Source organism: Trachinotus anak, unplaced genomic scaffold, assembly GCF_046630095.1.
Source record: "Trachinotus anak isolate AG129_WGS33_773 ecotype Australia unplaced genomic scaffold, CSIRO_AGI_Tana_v1 ptg000002l, whole genome shotgun sequence".
Taxonomy (NCBI): Eukaryota; Metazoa; Chordata; class Actinopteri; order Carangiformes; family Carangidae; genus Trachinotus; species Trachinotus anak.
Window position 1 is genome coordinate 14,740,508 of NW_027273853.1, and position 20,749 is coordinate 14,761,256.

The 20,749-nt window shown below is 39.4% G+C and overlaps 1 protein-coding gene across 1 annotated transcript; it reads left to right on the forward strand.

Moving 5' to 3' along the window:
* The first annotated feature begins 637 nt into the window (after positions 1-637).
* Positions 638-20,667, forward strand: b4galnt3b (beta-1,4-N-acetyl-galactosaminyl transferase 3b). The gene is made up of 20 exons (XM_071500400.1): positions 638-1,172; positions 5,603-5,658; positions 5,778-5,861; positions 6,891-6,986; positions 8,131-8,221; positions 8,335-8,435; positions 8,509-8,576; positions 11,759-11,837; positions 11,974-12,040; positions 12,275-12,409; positions 12,536-12,645; positions 13,620-13,720; positions 14,007-14,068; positions 14,170-14,998; positions 15,610-15,869; positions 16,337-16,490; positions 16,611-16,683; positions 16,790-16,943; positions 18,241-18,367; positions 19,151-20,667. The coding sequence occupies exons 1-20, from the start codon at positions 866-868 to the stop codon at positions 19,254-19,256; spliced, it is 3,060 nt and encodes a 1,019-aa protein (XP_071356501.1). The 5' UTR covers positions 638-865; the 3' UTR covers positions 19,257-20,667.
* The last annotated feature ends 82 nt before the right edge of the window (positions 20,668-20,749 follow it).

A 20,749-nucleotide genomic window follows, 5' to 3' on the forward strand; every position in this document is an offset into this window, starting at 1 on the left:
ATAGTCCTGGAAAGGATGTGGCAGGTCAGGTTTAACGAAAGTGACAGCCACACCTGTTCCCACCGTCCTTCGGGTGTTTAGTTATTCACATGTGCTGACGTAAACTATCTAACGAGGCCCACCTTTATTGTTAAGGAATAAAATGACAAAGCGCTAACAAAAAGTATTTCAATGCTGCATATCGCACGTTTAAAGTGCTGGCTTTGGCAATAGGCGGAGAGGAAAACGTGATTTGGGTATTCGTACATCTAGCCACTACCTGTGAGAGGTAAATGCCAAGGTGAGAAGGGGATGGTGTGCGCCGCTCTTCTTCACTCCTCCCTCCAATCCCGTCCTCCAATCTCAGGGCGAGTGGTCGTGTCGAGGCAGCCGCAAACAAGAAAGGGTTTCGTGTGTTGGATTTCAAAATAAATCACGCAGTGGCAAACATGTCGAAATGCGCGTTACAGTTTTCCGCAATAACGCAAATGTAGGCCTATATAATTCAGTAAAGGTAATCCTGGGTGCAGGAGTGTGCGCACATCAATGAGAAATGTATTTTTCCACCCCTGTGACAGAATCATGCTTTTACTTTGAAGGCAGCGCTGGCTCTGCCCGCTATCTGTGTGGCATCTTGTGTCTGTGCCACTGAAGTTGCTCGGACTAAAGAGTGCTGCTGCTGCTGCTGCTGCTGCTGGTGGTGGTGGTGTGACATTTCACTTTTCTCTGTTGCCTGTGCTGCTTTGTGTGCAGGTGACACGGGAGCAGCCGGAGCACAGAGAGGCCAGGACGTACCTCGCCATAAGGGGCAACAGGAAACCTCTTGACATTTTTTTTTTAGATGACCAAGAGTGCCTATAAAGTAGATTACCGGCTTGCCTAGGTCATGGTGGGGACGGGCACTGGGGATCTCCAAGGCGCCGGCGGTGCGCATCCACCGCAGGTAGCGGAGGGTGGCGGGCGGCCGTGCTCACGGTGGCTTCGCTCCCCTCTTGGTGACAAAGCGGGTCCCCCGACCGATGAACAAACCGGGATGAGCTTTTGTCTGAGGGCCGGTATCATCTTTGTGTTTTTACCCTTCAAGAAACTCTGGCGCAATGGCAAATTTCTGATGTTCGGGGCGATTCTGCTGTTGGGAGCCGTGGCCGTCTACTATCAGATGGTCTCTGCAAAAACACGGGCCAGTAATCCAGGTAAGTTTATGGTTGCCAGCCGGGTCACAGTCATAACAGGTCTTACTCAACAATTGTTTCTTCTGGAAACTGTTGTTAAAGTAATGGACAGGCACTAATACCTAAAGGGAAAAAAAACCTACAGGAGGATAAAATGTAAAGGGAGGCGCTTTTATAGGTTAAAAAAAAACAACCCATAAATTATAGGTGGATAGACCATGAGGGGAAATTATATGAGTTATGATAATAAGATTACCATCTTACTTTAGTTTAATTGCTTACCTGTTGATTGGGATGATTTTAAAGCGGTTTTTATTTATTCTTTGTCCACATCAATTATACATCTGGAGAAGCACAAATCTTAAAACAGTCCTAGCACAAAATGCAGCTTCAAAGAGCTAAATCTTCATCTCTCTCAGTGCCACAGTGTCAGCAGTCATTTTTAAAGCTGTGTGGCGGAGCCGACGGTTTCTACAATGTGGACAAGGAAGTTCAGTCTAGCACTTCGGTGGAGATATCCAACTTACCGATTCAATAACTCAGTATTAAAACCTTGTCGGGGCCACAAACAGCGCCTCTTTCTTACTAGAAAATAATTCAGGTCAACCCATTGATGTCTGACACAATTTTTGTGACTACAGTTTGTAAGAGTGACGGTATTGAATATTATTCCCAATTAAAAAAAAAAAAAAAAAATCCTCAGAATTAGGAAAAAGGACATTTCTCCAAACTGAGTGTTGTAGTATAACCGTAAGGAAACCTTAAATGTCTGACACGATTTTTGTGACACTACAGTGTACAAGACGAAAGTTATTGAATATTTACGTGTTTTCAGTATTGCACTTTGTAGACTGTCCCTGCGACTCACAGCCTGCGCATAGAAGTCAGTGTTATTTCTGGGACTCGGCTCGTTTAGATAAAAACCGGTTGAGCCTATGGTCTACCTCAGTACAATAGGAAAGAGACTAGCGTTTTGCCTTTGCTAGCAAGTTCATACATTTTTAAATACAATAAACAGTTTTATGATAAAATAACATTTTCCTAGTTTTACATTGGTTGTACCACCTAACGTGAAAAGTTTACCAGCCTTACTCTGAGTTGAAAGTAGCCATTATTATCAATATCAATATGGCAGTTGTGCCACCCTGACACTTGAGAATATAGGAATTCCCGGACCAAAAGTTCTCCAATTATCTCAACAACTTTAAAACTGTTAATATTTGTAAATTTGGTTTATTTGAAAGGTCTCAAACATGAAATAATCGCCACAGTATTTGTTTTGAATTTATTTTCACTGAAACATTATATTTAATATTTCTCTTAGGCTGTTCATTTGCTCGGACAGTTGCGCCATCAGACATTTTGGGGGTTTGAGATGCCAAAATAATACACCCAGACACAAAAATATGCATGTCATGTCAATGACCCTTTTCTGTTCACTCAGTAGTATATGTTTCCATAACTGTAAACGTATTATAAAGTACCTACCACATATGTTTTCTGAAGTGTTTGATGTGAGTATTAACAGTCCACACCTACCTTTGCTTTTCATTAATGACGCTGCATTTGAACAGGAAACATGAGCTAACAGCAGGTGAAACAATGCATTCATTTAGAGATTGAGAGATTGAGCGGTGTGTGTGGTTTAGAGAGAGAGAGAGAGAGAGTGAGTGAGAGGGGGATGGGGAGGTCACAAGGTCAGATCGCAGGTTTACACTCAGAAGGAAGTCTTGTCTGAAAGGGGACCCAAACTTCCTGCTCCTAACCTTAGCTTACCATCTGTTGCATTAGCTTACCATCTGTTGCATTGCACTCACACCCAAGTATAAATCAGGAGCTGATGGAGATGGAAATGTAAAATAGTGAAAATAGTCAAGCTGGCGCCCACAGGACAGACATAAAAACACTTGACACATACATTTTGAACAAAGCCTGACATGTAAACACATGCTTCAGACCTATGTTACAGAGATTTCCCAAATAAACACATTCCTGGGCTGTCACAGTTGGACGTCTCTCGAGGGTGGGACTCCATGTAGCCTCCCAACAGAGCTTTAAGAGCAATGTGAAGAATTAACTGTATAATAGGAGACTGGCAGGAGGGTGTGGCCATGTAAGAATCTCATCAGTAATGCCTGAGGTGTACGTGGTAGCAAGGGGCATCTGAAACTGCCTTGATTAAAATTCCAGTTTTATTGTAGACATGGGATCAAAAAAATGTCAGACACGCAAATGAGGTGAGTCCAGGTAACAGAAAAGAAGAAGATTTTTTAAAAAAAGCAGTTAATTTAGAGAATTTAGAGAAGCAGCTTTGAAACAGTTGAAGTGTAGATTGCGACTAAAAGGTCTGCAACTCAATAGAAGGACATTGTGTCCAATATAGTGCTCATGCTGCTCCGATTGCAAACAATTTTATGGTAATTTTCAAGTCTTATTAAGCAGATTACATAATTTATGCACATTTATACAGATATTTCCTTTTTATGTATCAGGTAAGGGTTTATACAATTTAAGGTTCATTTTTATAGATTAAAGTACATTACATTGCCACATACTACAGCCTTTATAGCCTAATCTCATTTGTAACATCTATCCATATTTGTATACTGTCAAAAATTTCAGGAGGTTTGTGAGTTTTTTTTAAAAAATGCAGTAATGAAATCTGAAAGCACTGGACTTTTAGATTAAAATGCACTGCTCAAATTCATTCTGAGTATAATTCTTAATAGATTTTTTTTGTCAATATAGCAACAGCAGTAAAATATGTCTACTCAAAACACCACGTGTAAAAGAAGAAACAGATGGCTGGGTTACAAACTGTAATCTTTACGCACCTTGGTTAATTACTGGCCCTGGTTACATTTCAACTGTGTACACAAATATTTAAAACCAACACTCCAAATCAACACTGATCTCTCAGCCACTAACATTTGTAGTTTGCAGTCTTAATTAAAAAGCTCTTGTTCTCCTTTCCTCCTGTGCAGCAGGGCAATAACACGGTCATCAACTATCAACAGCAGAAAAGAGACAGAGATGACTCCTGGCACCATGTTGCCACAGGGACATTCAAAGGCTTGGCCCTGCAAATATGGGTCTTTGAGAGATGGCTTGTTTTTCCCACATGTGGGTCACACGGGCCCTTAAGAACATTGATAACGTATGAAGTGCTGTAGTTAATAAATGTCCTGATGGAGACATGTTTAAATAATGATTTGGTCAAGAGGACCTCTCTGTATTTCAGTCTGCAGTGTGCCATTTCCTCACCTACTACAGATTGACTATGAAAACTGCTCGTTTGACTATCTATAGGCCTACTGTAGGTTTTACACAACCTGTCACCTGAAACACAGCAACAGTGTTTGTCTTAAATCCTTTGAACTCGAAGACATTGTGTACCAGCACCATTTTTCTGGCTGCTTCAGGAGAATAGCAGTGCTAATGTAACATACAGAACAGACAGGTTCCGCTTTAGGGGTATGAAGCCCAACCCTGCCTTCAGGCAACAGCACCTAGCAGAGGACCCTGGACCAAACAAACCACTTCACCCCACACAAACAAAACTACTGCAAATCAGCACCTATGAATGGATGAGTGAGTGGGATGCTTAGAGCACCTTTCTACCTGTTAACACCTGTTCTCCTTTAATCAACTGTTTTATCAACTGGAACATAGACTAGATGAGTGCATATGTGGAAAGAATACTCTGCTCTTGCTTTTCTTAACCTCCACTCTAGAATGACTAGTCTTGCCAAAAGCTCCACCCTGGGGATAATGACATGTATCCACAAACACTGTAACCGTAGTTCATTCACTGACTCCACAAGCTCGTAGAAAAGCACTGAGGTCCTCTTTTGAAATACACTCTAGCCTCTAATTTAAAAGATGGCAAAACAGGTTTGAATGAGTAGTATTTCCGCATCTGCTCACCCAGTGGTGCCAGGAGTGCTTCTGGCGCTGTGACCGAAATAAGTTACATTCAGTGGTCATCAGCATGGAACTGGAACAGGGAGTGGGTGGGACTCTGATTGGGACACTGGGCTTCATTGTTCAATCGACATAAGCACACAAGAAATGGATGAAAAAGCATTTTGTATAAGAAAGACCTGGAAATCTAGTAACCCACCCAAGCATCAGTCAAGTTAAGAGTTATATCACTGGATGTAATGGTGTCTTATCTTCCCTATCTCCACAAACCCTCAGAGCTGAATCTTTGAGTTCACTAAGTAGTAGTTCATGCCACATGCAAATTTTGGATCAGAATACATTTTGTTTGAACGCAATGTCAGTATAAAGCCACTGCAAGATTAAGAACCCGTTCCACCTCCCAAGAAACTCACAAATCGCCTCCAAATCAGTAGAAGAGACTGTGTCACAGTATAACCCATCTGACAATTTTTGTTGCATATTTGCCTGTCAACCCTATGTGCTGCTCTGATTGTTTTCAACCACAGGTATGAATCCTGACACTGACGGCAGAAGCTGGATGAAAACCAGGGCTGACGAAGGGGTAAGTATCGTGCATGGAAAAAAGAGTGTCAGTTGAAAATATGGTGATGTAAGGCCCTTATTTGTGCAAGGAGGGGTGGAGGAGACCTAGTCACTGACTTTAATATGTGTGTTTTCCAGGACAGAAATGACCATCAACCAAACTACGTTGAGGATTCAGCTGCATGGGCCACCAGATATACTCCACAAACCTGGAAACCAGAGGTGTGTGTGTGTGTGTGTGTGCGTGCGTGCGTCTCACACTTAAATACTCACCTCTTTTGAAACCTGAATAACTTGCCTGGGCCTGCCTAGTACCCTCCGACCGCAGTGTGTTTTTCTCAGTATGTACAGTATGTTTCCTGGAGCAGAGTCTGCTTCACCTGTTTCCATTGCTCTGTATATATGATACAACAATATATGCAACTATTTATATTGAGGCAGGTATTGCTTTAGCATTTCTATTAGTTTTAGTTATTAGTTAGAATTTTTAAATCAGTTAATATGAAGAAGAACATTAATTTTCTAGGTATTTAATTAATTAATTTTAACAAATAATTGGATTTTAATTGAATTTAACTATATGTCTATTTGAATTGAATTTCCAACAAAGTGACTATCATGATTTTAGGGCTGCAAGGAACAACCACCAGAATATCTTTTTTATGTGTTGGCCACTCCCATAGCCGAACTTGTGTTACATTTAATCAGAGGGGGTTACCAGAACAGAACATAAAATAAGCAAATGAGCTTCTCATATTCAAATGGCCTTTGATCATGAATGTGGAAAACAAAAAAAAAGAGGCACGTTGATAATTGATGAAAGATGAGCCTGTGAAGCACTTTGGGACATTAATTTACACCCTTTTGTTTTAACCCCTGAGCCTGAGTTAACATTTAACCAACAGTGCTGATGACAGCAGAGTCTTTAACTGACCACCAATGACATGTGATGAACTACTGGACTAATGAAACACTGAGCCTTTGGCTCTGACCTGCAATAGGCTGCTCCTGTGCTGAACTGAACATCAGATTTGATCTTGTTTTGTTTGTGGTGTTCAAAACACTCAAAAAAAAAGTTTAACAACAAAGGAGGTTTCAAAAAAAAATGTTACTCTCATTAATCAACAAAACAAACTGTCAGGCAGTTTTTATAGGGACCATTTCTTTTTGTTGAAAGTAGTTCTACAAAAAGGCACACTCCCTACACACTCCCTTCCTTCACAGCCTCATCTCTCTTCTCTCTTCCTGCAGTACAAGGGACAGGCCAATCTGCATGCCTTCGATGACTGGTGTGGCAGTTCTATAGCTGAGCTCCACAAGAACCCACACTACCCACTGTACCCTCATGTAAGTCCGATCCTCATCTTAGCAGTTCACTCAGCTCTCCTCTAGCACTGCTATGAGGTTCTCATGTGTAGTTTTGAGTGAAACGTTTCAAGAACTATTGGATGGATTGTTATGAAATTTGGTATAGAGCTTTATGTCTCCCTCAGGATGACCTGTAATAACTTTGGTGATCCTTTTGTTTTTTAATTTAGCACCATCATAAGATCAAAGGTTTAATTAATCCAAAACTATTATGACCAAATACCTGCAAAACTAATGACATTCCCATCAACCTCAGCTGTTCTAATTAGCAAATGTTAGCATGCTAACATGGTTAACTAAGATGATTACTGTGGTAAATATTACACATGCTAAAATCAATATGTTAGCATTGCCATTCGCTGTGTCCCAGCCCACACTACATATGAATGCTGTAGAATATGCACTACAACATATTACACTGTTCTGGCAGTTTGTATGCCATTTTATACTAACAGGCAATTATACAATACATATGATGTCAATCAAACTGCAATTTAGCAATTTTATTTTGGTATTTTTCCAGTGTGGACAGACTGCATACTAAAAATCACCATGTAGTATTATTTGATGACGTGACATTAGCATTTAGCTTAAAACACCCATGTATCTTAACCCTACCGCTTCACAGTATGTCTTTGTGTGTCATGGCATTTAATAGTTTCTTTTGTTGTTCAGTCAGTCAATATTCAGTCAGTCAATATTTAGAAATGTAGGAAAGTACTCAAACCTTGTGCAGAGACCAGTGATGCCTTCTACACTTTCCAAGAACCGAAAATGAATATGTATTTTTCTTTTTTGTTTAAGTGATGGATATCTGAATTAAGACAAAAACTTTATGCTTTATATCACCCTCTTATGCATGGTCTTTAAAAGAAAATGCTGCAATTGTTCAGCTGACTGAAATGCAGCTGGGTGTTTTATGTGGCAAAGATGATATATACTCTCTGATAGACAAACAAAATAGGCAAGCATAGAGACATACAACACACCCACATACAGTTGTTTTCACTTAGAGGTGCATTCTACATCTACATGCTAGATCCTCAAGTCCCTGGACTCACAATGTGGGCTCACATTAACTAAGCATGGCTTACATGGTTGATTTTTTTCCTTACTCTTTCAGTCCAGGACTACAGTTAAGACGCTGGCTGTCTCTCCTCATTGGACCAACTATGGACTCAGGATATTCGGTTATCTGCATCCATATACTAATGGTATAACGTCTACTTTTTCATCCAGTTTCTATCTGTTAACTAATTTGCCTGTCATACACCTCCCTCTATCTCTCTCCTTATTCTTTGTCTCCTTTTTTGTTCCTCTCTCTCAGGAGAGTTTGTGTTTGCTGTGAGCTCTGCTGACAACTCTGAATTATGGCTCAGCACAGATGAATCTCCCCGCAATTTGCAGTTATTGGCATGGGTTGGAATGGTATGTATGCTAGGGTAGCTTCCCCATTTGTGCCAATGGAATATTTATTGAATATATGGTTTACTTTAATTAGACTGGCAGAGAGTGGAGCGCGCCTGGAGAGTTTGAGAAGTATGCCAGTCAGACTTCCAGACCAGTTAGGTGAGTTTATTGTTAGACCAACAGCAAAGGTAAATGTGATTGAAAATGTGAGTAGATAAAGATACAATACAGTGTGTGTGTGTGTGTGTGTGTGTGTGTGTGTGTGTGTGTGTGTGTGTGTGTGTGCGAGGTAATTAAACCATCTCAGGAGCCATCTCTCAATAAACTCTATAACATGAAAAATGTATAAATAAGCAAAACTAAAACAGGTATTGTGTGAACAGATTTTAATGACACTGGCATTTCTGCAGACAACATAAACAACCCAACAACTGTCATCAGATTCTCATTCAAATATTGCTAATATTGCCACTTAAACCACTATAATCCAGTGACAAGAGAACATGTACAGTAAAACAACACAGACAAAAATCTGGAAATAAAAGGAACTGAAACTGTCCTAACTTTAGCAACAAAAAAACTACTGCTCATTGTAAGACCTTTAACTGACTGCAATCATCATATAATTATCCGAACCTCCAGGTATACTCCACTGATTTTAAACAAAAGGATCAGTTTACTCATCATCGTACTACTCTGCCTGTGAAAACAGTTGTATAATGATTAAACCAAAATAAAATCTGGAGATGCATGATTGGAATTGTAAGATCTAGTGATTTAAAGAGCTTGTCTCACACAAAGGATTAAAAGAAAAGTTACCTCGTCCTCTGCCTCACCACCTCACTCACGACGATTCTTTATTTTATCTGTCTCTCACAAGTCCCTATTTCCATGGAACTGCAACACTTAATTGCAGGAGTGCTCTTTTAACCACACTTATACAGATACCTAAACATAAGCATGTCTAATCTAGTAAACTAATATATGGCCTTCTGGGAATCCAACCCAGAAAGGCTGTAACAGTAAAAATCAACATTATTGTTGCAGCGTAGGTGGTGGAAAAAATTCGACTACAGTGTGGTTTACTGAAACTAGGCAAGCAGTTTTGTGGGCTTCACATTCTACACTAATTTGGTGAGTCAACACCAACAACAGAAAATAGAAGTATCAGCAATTAAGATCAACACTAAGTTCCTGTGCATATGTGCCTTTCATTTTAGTGATTCAAGTGTAAATAGTGTAAATGTTCAGTCAACGGGTGTGTTTTTTGAGATGCTCAAGGAGGACACACCTATAAGAGGGAGAACATTATATCTAGAGGCTATAATTCAAGCAAACCCAAGGATGCCACCAACTGCTCCAGTTATCACCCCATATCATTAATTAATACTGACACAGAAATTATAGGTGAAGGTTTATCAGACAGACTGGAAATCTGTAATTTTGTCATTACTACACTTAGATTAAACCGGCTTTATCAAGTGGAGACACTGCTCGGAAAACAATTGAAGATTATTTTATTATTTGTACAATAACAACACTTCCCAATCCAATCCACCTTTCATCATAGAAACTTTTGATACTGAAAAGGTGTTCGACAAAGTAGACAGGACCTTTCTCTTCACATCCCTATAATCACTTTGAATTTCAGCCATATTTCATCAACTGGATTAAAACACTATACAATTCACCCTCTGCTTCTGTTATAACCAGTGGAGTCATATCAAAACCATTTCCATTACAAAGAGGCACTCGACAAGGATTCCCATTATCCCCATGACTGTTTTCACTTTTTAGTGAACCTCAAGCAGCTTTCATTGAAAATTTGACCACATAACAGGCATCCAATTAAAGTCACACCACCATAAAATCAGCGCATATGCTGATGACATTTTGTTGTCCATTACAAGCCCCTCATCCTCACTTGGTTCAGTTCACAGTCTGATCAGCATTTATAGCTGGGTGTCTGGCTACTCCATCAACTGGACAAAATCTGAGATTCTGCCTATAAGCAGATGGGACACTGAGGCTGGGGACCCCATTTTCAAACAAGCAGTATAATCTATGAAATATCTTTGCAAATTCCCATTTCTCCAAATATAAATGAATTATTCAAATTTAAATATACACACCTACCAAATGAAATAAAAGACGACCTGAAAAGATGGAAAAAAAAATTACCATTATCTGCTGAAATCTCAACAGTTAAAATGAACATCCTTTGAAGAATAAATTACCACTTTGCCAAGACCCCTGTCAACTCACCCCCTGGATGGTCTCTCTCAACAGTCCAGTCACCAAATTCTGCTGGAAAAATTAAAAACCACAAATTAAACTATCCACCCTCCAAAAAATAAAAAAAATATAGAGGACTCACAGCTCCAAATTTATTTTTCTACTTCCTTACACATCAATCACTGTACCATCTACCAGTGGACAAATTATATCAATTGACCATGGTTAGAAATCGAAAATAAGAACTGCACATCGATTTATATACATTTATATATATAATATAACACTGTCATTTCCAGAAATCATAAAGAAAAACATCAAAAACCTCAGAGATTTTAATGGTCACAGCCCTCCCATCTATTTAAAGTTACAAACTCCTAGCATCCAATGACAGAACATTAACAATCCCCATAGACAAATAGACCACAGATATAATTAACTGTCCAGCAGATTTCACTTGGCCAGACAGATGCAAGAAGACATTCTCCATGAGGTATAATTCCAAAACCCAACTAATTCAGTACAAAGTACTTCACAGAACCTACTGTATATCACTACCTGCAAACTTTACCATATGGGCTTTAGCCAAAGCAATACAAGTTTGCACTTTTCAACTTCAATATTCAATTACATCCATGCTCTGTGGCTCTGACACTCTTGCAAAACTTTTGGTGGAGGTTATTAATAGGTCATATGTGATGCATAGCCTCAGTATCTCTATTTCCCCAGTCATTACGTTACTTGGTGACCTCTCTACATTACATATGGCCTCACATCACAAACGATTTATATTATCATTAACCCCTGCCAAAAAAATATTATGAAGGTATCCATAACTCACTGGCTCACCTTACTAAAAGATCATGTAAATCTAGAAAAACTTACAGCTTCTCTAAAAAAACAACTTCAAATCATATGAAAACACCTGGTCCCCCGTAAAATACCTTTAGTGCTGGTTCCTCTTGTGAGCTATTCTTCCATCTATTCTTTGCACTTACATATCTTTGCTGGGCTAGCTTTCATAGATAGATAGATAGATAGATGTATCCATGTTTAATAAGCAATATTGATGCGGCGGATGAATATGAACTGTTGCTGTCTGACAGGCTTTCCGCTGAGAGACGGTACTTTTTTGAAGTTATCCACAAGCAGAACTACAAAGGCACTGACCATGTGGAGGTGGCAGTAAGTAGTTGGACTCATCACAGACTCTGAGAAAATCTCTCTTTTTTTTTCATCTTATTTCATTGGTTCCAACTGTTATGCTCAATGTGAGAAATAAAATGGAAGAGCCTGCAGTTCTCTACTTGTTTTCACGCAGTGGCAGCTCCTGGACCAAGACTTGAAGTTCATGGCTATTGAATCCAAGCACATCTCCCTCTATGTTAGTAAGTACACAAAAGCCCACACATCATTCCTGCTGCCTGAAAAGACATTACTCAGTGAATCTTTATTAGTCTGGAGCTTAGAGATCTTAAATTATCTTCACACAGTGTTTCATAATGCATGATTTTTGCCTTTCTTGTTCAGCAAGGATGCTCAAGGTGCACATCAAGTCTGGTTTTGTTTCACAATAAATACAGGGTACTTCTCTTATTCTGTTGGCCTGTGTCACTCCACAGATGAGTCTGGCTTGTTAATGCATGACGTTGCACATATACCACAGACGGCTGCAAGCCACCAACACACCCCCACAAAACAGCAAAGTCCTGCTGCAGACATGCTGAGGGAAGACCCACGAGACGCTTTCTACAAAGGTGCTTTGTTTCTCTGCCACATGACATCTCCATCTCATACCTTTCCGGATGTGTTTATTGAACAATTTATTTCCTCCTGCTAAATGCACAAAGTAATCTTGCCTCTGATCTTTGTTCTGTTTGCAGTGCCTTTGATAAACAGCAAGTTCCTTCAAGGCATTTTGCCTGACTGCTCGTACAAACCCAGCTACACTATCAAAGATTTTCCCCTGGCCCGCTACCAAGGACTGCAGTTTGTATGTATTTATGTAGTTTGTCTTACTAAACTTAAATTTCTGCTGGTTGAGCTCCATTCAGAGCTAATCACTCACACAAAAAAGCTCCTGAATACAGCATTTTAAGTAGAGAACCATGGTCTCACAAAAGATAACGGGTTAGCACTGAGGAAATTATTTTTCTTGTTTATTTTGCCCAAGAGTGATACAGAAGCTTTTCCATCTTTTGTGGCCCTCTCTTAATTGTTTTTTAAATTTGTTCCTGTTGTACTGAACATTGTTGTCTTTCATGAATCTAAATTATGACAACATACTTAATGCCTCCTGAGGACCAAATTAAAGGGAATCAAGGCATGCTGCACCCGTTAGAAAAAAGCATTTAGTGGCACTGTTTCTGATTTCCCTCAGTTTCTTTCTCCTCTGTTATGTCTGTGTCTCTGCTGGTTGCCCAGCAACTTCTTGGTGACGACAAGACTCCAGGACGTGGTCCTCCAGTGAACCCCCCTCTGCCCCCCCTCCGTCAAACCACTGAACTCTTCCTTAAACCATTAAACCACAACACTTGTGGTTTAATGGTTTAAAGTGTTTTTTTTAATGATTGCTTAAACATGTGTTTTTATTGAATAAACAAGATATAATTTAACAGACACATATGTATTGATCTTCGCATATTTCCCAAAATATGGAACATTTTTTTAAATTAATGCATATTTTATATATATATATATATCTAAAATATGCATTAATTTAAAATATTATAAATATATCATATATCATATTTTAAATATGAACCTTACAAAAGACACTGTGTTTTGTTTCCATTGCAACTCTGCACACACCTGTTTGATCCCCACTGGCTAACCCTTATTATTATAAGACCTATAAGACTTTGCTTTCCACTTTCTCTCATGTCTGACGTGTAATTAGCTGCTTACATGTACATGTAAAAAGCTCTCATAGCTCTAACAGCATGTCATTTTATTTCATCTCCCCAGATCCACATGTCCTACATCTACCCCAATGACTACACCCGACTCACACACATGGAGTTGGAGAACAGCTGCTTCTACCCCAAGGACCCCTTCTACATGAAGATGTGAGACCTCTGGACATTAACATGACAAATATATATAAGATAAATAATATATCCATATTTAGTAAGAGATACTGTGATATTCTATACGAAATGGGAATACTTGTAGTAGGAGTTGGGCTTAAAGTATCACCAATAGAGGCTGCTGCACCCTTCAATCCACTGAGAATCTTTTACACAGCAGAGGACAAAAATGTTTATTTTTCCTTTAGTATCTCATCTGAAAACAAGTAAATTAGACACTTCTCGTTCTTTGTATAATTTTGTTCTTTTGTCTCCTTATCTCCAGGTTTGGATTCTCTAGATACATGAGACTAGACCATCCTGATATACGGGAAAAAGGAAACATAGGTAGAGGTACTTTCTTATCTTGAAAAAATAAATGAATAAGTTATTTGCATTGTCAGTCCATTTAACTCTACTTTTGTGTGTCTGCTTCTGGTGAATGTTAGATTTTTGGTTCCAGGGGAGGAAATCAGCCATAGATGAGGAGGATCAGTTTGCCAATGAGGCCTATCAAAGACATATGGAGGGCAGGTCAAACCAGATGGACAACGCACTTTTTCCAGACTATGCAGATGATTATGATGATAACGCCCAGAAACGCAGGCGCAAACTCTTGTCCTTACTCAAACAAGTCTCAAAACGTCACCTGCAACCAAACGAGACAGAGTTTAAACTGGAGGGCCCAGCTAAAAAAGTAACACAGGTACAGAAACCAAAACAAAAAAGACCAACAAAGAGACAAAAGGTACAATCAATAAAGACAACTGTGACACAAAGACAGACAAATCCATTGATACCGGTCAAAGAAAGCAGAGAGCAGCTTAAAGCAAATGATCAACCGGTACCCCCAGTAGAGCAGCTCAGTTATAAACAGCAGGATTTAGACCATAGCATCCAAAGAGCTAAACGCAGAGACGAGATGGACAAAGAGTGGTCAGATACAAAAGGAGAGGAGGAGCAAGTGTGGAAGGAGCACAAGGTTCGCAAGGTGGCTGAGAGCAGGAGAGACACCAGGGAGGCTGAGAGAGACTATCCATTGGGACCAGGCGGATACTTTGAAGTTGCTGATGATGAGGCTCAGGCCCCTGCACCAGCATCTGATACTGGGCTTAAATGGAGGCAGACCTTCCAGATCAACCACATGGACTTTCAGGAACAGCGTTCAGATTCGATTGACTTGCACTGCAATGTCTCTGGAAACCTGCTGCTCCACTCCAGTGATGTTCTGCCCATTGTCAAGGGTTTTATGGGCAAACTCAATGAAAAGCATCACGGGTAAGTGAGTTTGTAACAGTGCTAGTGCATCACCTGAGTCATCAGCCTTATTTCAATGGAGTTTTGTTGAAATAACTGCTATTTGTTGCTCTGTATATATATCTGCAAGTCTGGCCAGTTCAACAAAAGTTATTTATTTTCCCATCTCAGATTGTTGAATTTCAATAAAAGACCTGCAGTGATAAAACTATTACATATTTCACAAGACAAATATATAATCAGTGAAACATCTAAAACAATTCAGCATGATTTTCTGTAGAACAAAATTTGTGTGTTCTTCCTTGATTCCCTTATCATCTTGTGACGCCCTGGAAATATATTGGGACCCCTTAAATGGACCCCAGTGCCTGGGTTGGGAACCACCCATCTTTCTGAAAACTTAATGTTAATGCTGGCATATCAGTCCTGCACATTGAAAAACTATTTAAAATAACTAGGTTAAGAATTTCTCTTTCAAAAAATGGTTTTGAATTTCTTTTGAATCAGCACGTTGCACCTAAGTAAACACACGTCCAGTGTATAATTAACTAGCTAGTAAAGTTGTGTGCATAGTTTTCATAATTGTTTGCGGACATGTCACTATGTGTATTTGTCCCTCTCTGCCCCTGCAGGCAATTCACACTGGAACATGTGGTTAACATCGTGAAGCGCGTGGATAAAGCCAAGGGCAGCCGCTACCTTCTGGAGCTGGAGGTGAAAGATGTGAATGGCAAGCTGTTACGTCTGTCACAGTACATCTACTCCTTGAATCTCCACGACACACCAAGCAGCGGGGACTTCACTTCAGAACACCCGAAACCTGAGCTGCTACTGTGTAACCCTGTGGGCCTCCGCTGGAATCCTGCTGCCACCGTCCACTTTGTAGTGCCAGGTACTCTACATCCACCTTTACCTATGATCAGTTTCAGCCGTTCCAGTCACCAACTGGCTAACTAAGAAAGGTGTCTGCACAATGTTTTAAAAAGACTAATTTAGTGCGGCGATGCGTTTCTACATTTGATTGCATCAGATGTAATTCTTCATAATACTTGATGAAGCTATAACGTCAAATCATCATATTTGTTCGGGGGCATCAAAGCACTGTGTTGGTGCCTTTCTTGATTTAATATTGGGAGGTGCATACATATGGCTTTATTTCCTAAATTGCTATTTGTTGTACATACTACATTGTGATGACACCCTGAAGTGTCGATGTGTTTGTAAAACTTCTACATGTGATTGTCAGTACTGACGCAGATGTGCTCACTAATAAACACTAAAGTGAGCTGACTAAAGTGACCTTTAAGCGACCGGGCCTGTTTATAGTTTTTTGTTTTTTTGCCCTTACGTCTCTCTCAGTGAAAAACCAGGCTCGATGGGTGCAGCAGCTGATTACTGACATGGAGGAACTGTTCAGAGAAACTGGAGACACCAACTTCAACCTCATCATCGTTGACTACAGCAGCACTGACATGGATGTGAAGAAGACTCTAGAGAAATCCTCACTCTCCAGGTATGTGTTTGTGTGTGTCTGCTTCACTTTTACACTGAATACAAACTTATGGTTAACTATAAGTCATATTAATGTGTTACTTGTGTTACCTGTGTTAATTGTGCCTGTGGAATGTATCAGGTACCAGTATGTGAAGATGAGTGGAAACTTCCAGCGCTCTGCTGGCCTGCAAGCAGGTGTAGACCTTATAAATGTAAGTGTTGCAACATCACTCAGCAATAAATAAATGAGATGAATTTGCATTATTAGACAGTTATAATCATTTTTTTTAACTCTTCCATTCTCTCACTCTCCTTCAGGATGACCACAGCATTGTGTTTCTGTGTGACCTCCACATCCACTTCCCTCCTTTTATTATTGACAGTGTCAGGAAACACTGTGTGGAGGGGTACATGGTCTTTGCTCCCGTTGTCATGAGGCTGGACTGCGGGGCTACACCATCAGATGGCAAAGGTAAACACAGACGCATCCATCTTTAGTTTTTTTGGTCTGCATAAAGGGGCGTGTTGGGAGACCTACAGTGTTTAAATCCAATGCTTGAATCGTTGTCGGTGAAGATCGAATGAGTTGGAAAATAAAAATACAACTTACCCGAATATGGATAAATAAATTCTCAGACATCCTCATAATTACACGTCAGGCATGCTAACATTAGCTTCTAGTTCAGACAGACTGTCAGTTATGTGTTGTCAAGCAGCAGTTCTGAAATGCAAAATAATAGAATTTTAATCATGTGATAAAGCATGCGATTAATCGCAATTAACTATTGAAATTCAGTGATAAAGCCCTATCAAGTTAGCCATATTGTATTTTGATGTGATTGCTGTTTTGTTTTTTTTGTTTTTTTTTCTATTTTGAAGGTTTCAATTTAAAAAAAAAGTTGAAATCAACTTCAAAAAGTTTTGTTGTTGCTCTAAGACTTAACTACTCAGTCATCATCATCTGAAGTTTTTTAAAGCAGTGTTACCATAGCAGTGGTTTGAAAATGTATAGTTTTACACAGAGACTTGTTTTGAAAAGATCAGGAGATGTTAATTGTAAGTCAGTGGAGAGACAGAAGAGAACACTGAGATTTAAATGGAGTTAGAGGAGGGGAGTCATTCCTCAGAAAAATGAGAAACTATGGTTTGGATTAACAACATAACCTGCTTTCCTAAGCCTTTTTTCATTATTCATCTTAGCATTTGTACACATATTGAACAGATAAAATGCTCTTACTTTTCTGCATCACTGCTCCCCTCCTTTTTTACTTTGTCGTAGTACTGACCTGTTCAGGAAATCTAACACTGTTTTTTTTTTTGTTTGTTTGTTTTTTGCCAAATTGGGGATTCAGTCTTGCTTGAGAGGTTAGGTAACTTCAGAAGTGAAATGGAAACTACAATAATGTTTAAATTCATTTCTTAATCTTCTATTCTTGGACTGTCGTAGTGCCTAGTCCCACACATATTAGATTAGATCAGTCTCTAGTGGTCACACCTGTTTTGGTGAATCATGCCATCCACTCATGACAGGTTGTAATGTGCGGCAGGTGTAAATTTTATAAAAATGTTTTCTCACACTGATATGAGATTGACAGATGTCTTGTTACCCCTCCACACGTCTTGTTAAGACATGTATTGCGTGGCTCAGTCAATCTATGATGCACGTACGAGCAAAATAAAGAGATGTGGGACAGAACTAGTGAAAATATGCAAATAACTTTAAGTAAATGTAACCAAATAATTCAAATGTGTGACTGTGTGTGTTGCAGGTTACTGGGAGGTGAATGGCTTTGGCCTACTTGGAATCTATAAGTCAGATCTGAATGCAGTGGGAGGAATGAACACCAAAGAATACACAGACCGCTGGGGAGGAGAAGACTGGGAGCTCCTTGACAGGTGTGTTCCTCACTAAAGGGATAGACTCATTTAGTTTGTTGCCTTTAGCTTTTGGTTCTATTTCCTCTATTGGCTGTTGATACAGAGGCCATGTTTTCTTTCTTTTAACTTAATTTTTTCAAAAACCTTTTAACATTGTTGGGAAAATCTCTTTAGAGACACACCTTAACGCCCCTAAAACCTTCTCTGCTCTCTGAGAGTCGATTCTGGGAGGAGCAGGAAGCTGGTTTCAGAAGGAAATCCACTGTAAACTACCTGTTCAGCTCTAAAAGGCAGGTGGACACAGTTAGTGGCTACCTGTAGCTGAACACAGTTGAGCATTTGGTACATAAATAGCCAGATGTTTCCATCAGGAGTGGGTATGAGACCACAAACAGAGTGGATGTTGGACTTAGATCAATCAGATAAACAAATTACAATGTTGCTCCATAACTGCTGGATATGGAAATAAGCAACCGTTTGCTAACATGTTTGCCATAGTAACTCAAACAGTGATGACATGACACAACTTGTTTCCACTGCCCCCAAGTGGCCAAAAGTAGCCTCTTACTGCAGGCTTTAAATCATTTTAATTTTGAACAGAGAAAAGAAACACATCTAACTATTATATACTTTAAGATCAATATTTATCTTTAAATCTGCACATCAGCATTAAACATCTATCTTCTTTTTTGATTGAGTAGGCCAGTTATTTCCCTTCATATTGAAACAGAGGAACCACTGTCCCTGAAGGTAAACAAAAATTAAATGTATGTAAACAGACTCCTCTGTTCTCTGCTCCAGGATCCTCAAGGCAGGATTGGAAGTGGACAGGATCTACTTGAGGAACTTCTACCACCACTTTCACTCCAAACGTGGTATGTGGAACGATCCAGCCGGCCACAGGTGATCCGCGGCCATCCGCCGCTTCACCGTGTCATTGCTAGTTCACAACCACAGCAACCAGAACACTTTAAGGCCAAAGCATGACTCATGCTACATAATTTTAATACCTGCTGACCCGGCCTGGATACTGTCTTCATTCACTCTAGCAGTGAGAAGCAGCAACCTTTTAAGTGGCAGCAGTGAAGGGGAAGGTCATCGCTAAGAAGATACTACTGATACTACACTCTGTTAATTTTACTGTATGCACTGTTGACTGCTGAGATGGTACTGACTGATGAGTGCCGCTAACTGTGTGATATTATATATGAAGATACTGCTGTGCACCGTGTTGCTAACTGAGACCATGATGATCTGCACTACCAGTTGCCAAGACGTGCTCTGATCTTAAGACAAATGTGGAGTAAATGGCAGCGCACCCTCCAAGGATGCATAAACACAAGTGTCCTGTATCACAGTGATCACAATTCTTGCACAAATCTTAATTGGAGAAAAAAAAATGTTGTGTTTATAACAAAATGAAATATACTGCATTTTTCTCCAGATGGTGTATCGGGGGAAACAGCCTTATTTGTCATGTTGGGGAAACAGCCTTATTTGTCATGTTGGGGAAACAGCCTTATTTGTCATGTTGGGGAAACAGCCTTATTTATCATTTGCTAAAACTTTATATTTACTATGTCAATGTTTGTATGGTCTTTTTTTGTCTTTATTAAATGTGCCTTCTGCTGTGACTGCTATTCAGGTACTGAGACAGACAAGTCAGGAAGAATTTAAAACTGGTAAAACAATTACATATTCAAGAGAAGGATAAGTCAGTTTTAAAACATGACTTGGATTTAGATATGTTTGTGTTTCCCAATGTATCACAGACATGAAACAGTGATATCAATCACAGTTGTAATCTCTGTCCATGAAACCAGCTCATATTCTTTTCAAAAGAATAATTGTTCAGATGAATTTATAAATCTATATTTCTTAGTTCAGTCGCTGAAGATTCACAGATTCACATAGGAAATGTAGTAGATGACAAATGATCTTGAGTATTTATTTTATATTTTTATACAAGACAAAGTTGATGGCAGCATTTTCAGATTTGTTCACATTCCTGTTTTACAAACGTGTGCTTTTCTCAATCATTTGAAACTTGCTTGAAAACACTTTTCTGGTCCAGACTTTACTGATGGTTTTATGCCAGGAGTTGTGCAATGTTTTTGTTGTTATTATTATTATTATTTTCTACCAAAGCAGTGAAGCTTTCTGAATGTCTTATATTTTGATGTTTTTAGGTATACCTAATCTCTCTTAATGGTAGGAGTTAAACTCTGCCTTATTGTATGGTACAGGAATCTCTTTTCTCAGGGACAGGTTTTTTTCCATGTTACACTGCCTTAATAAATGTGAGGAATTCTCCAAAACATTGTGTCTGTTGCCTTTATTTTCATTATTCTGTATAGAGTGTTTCATAGCTGCCATGCTATTCAGTTAGTGGACTGAAAA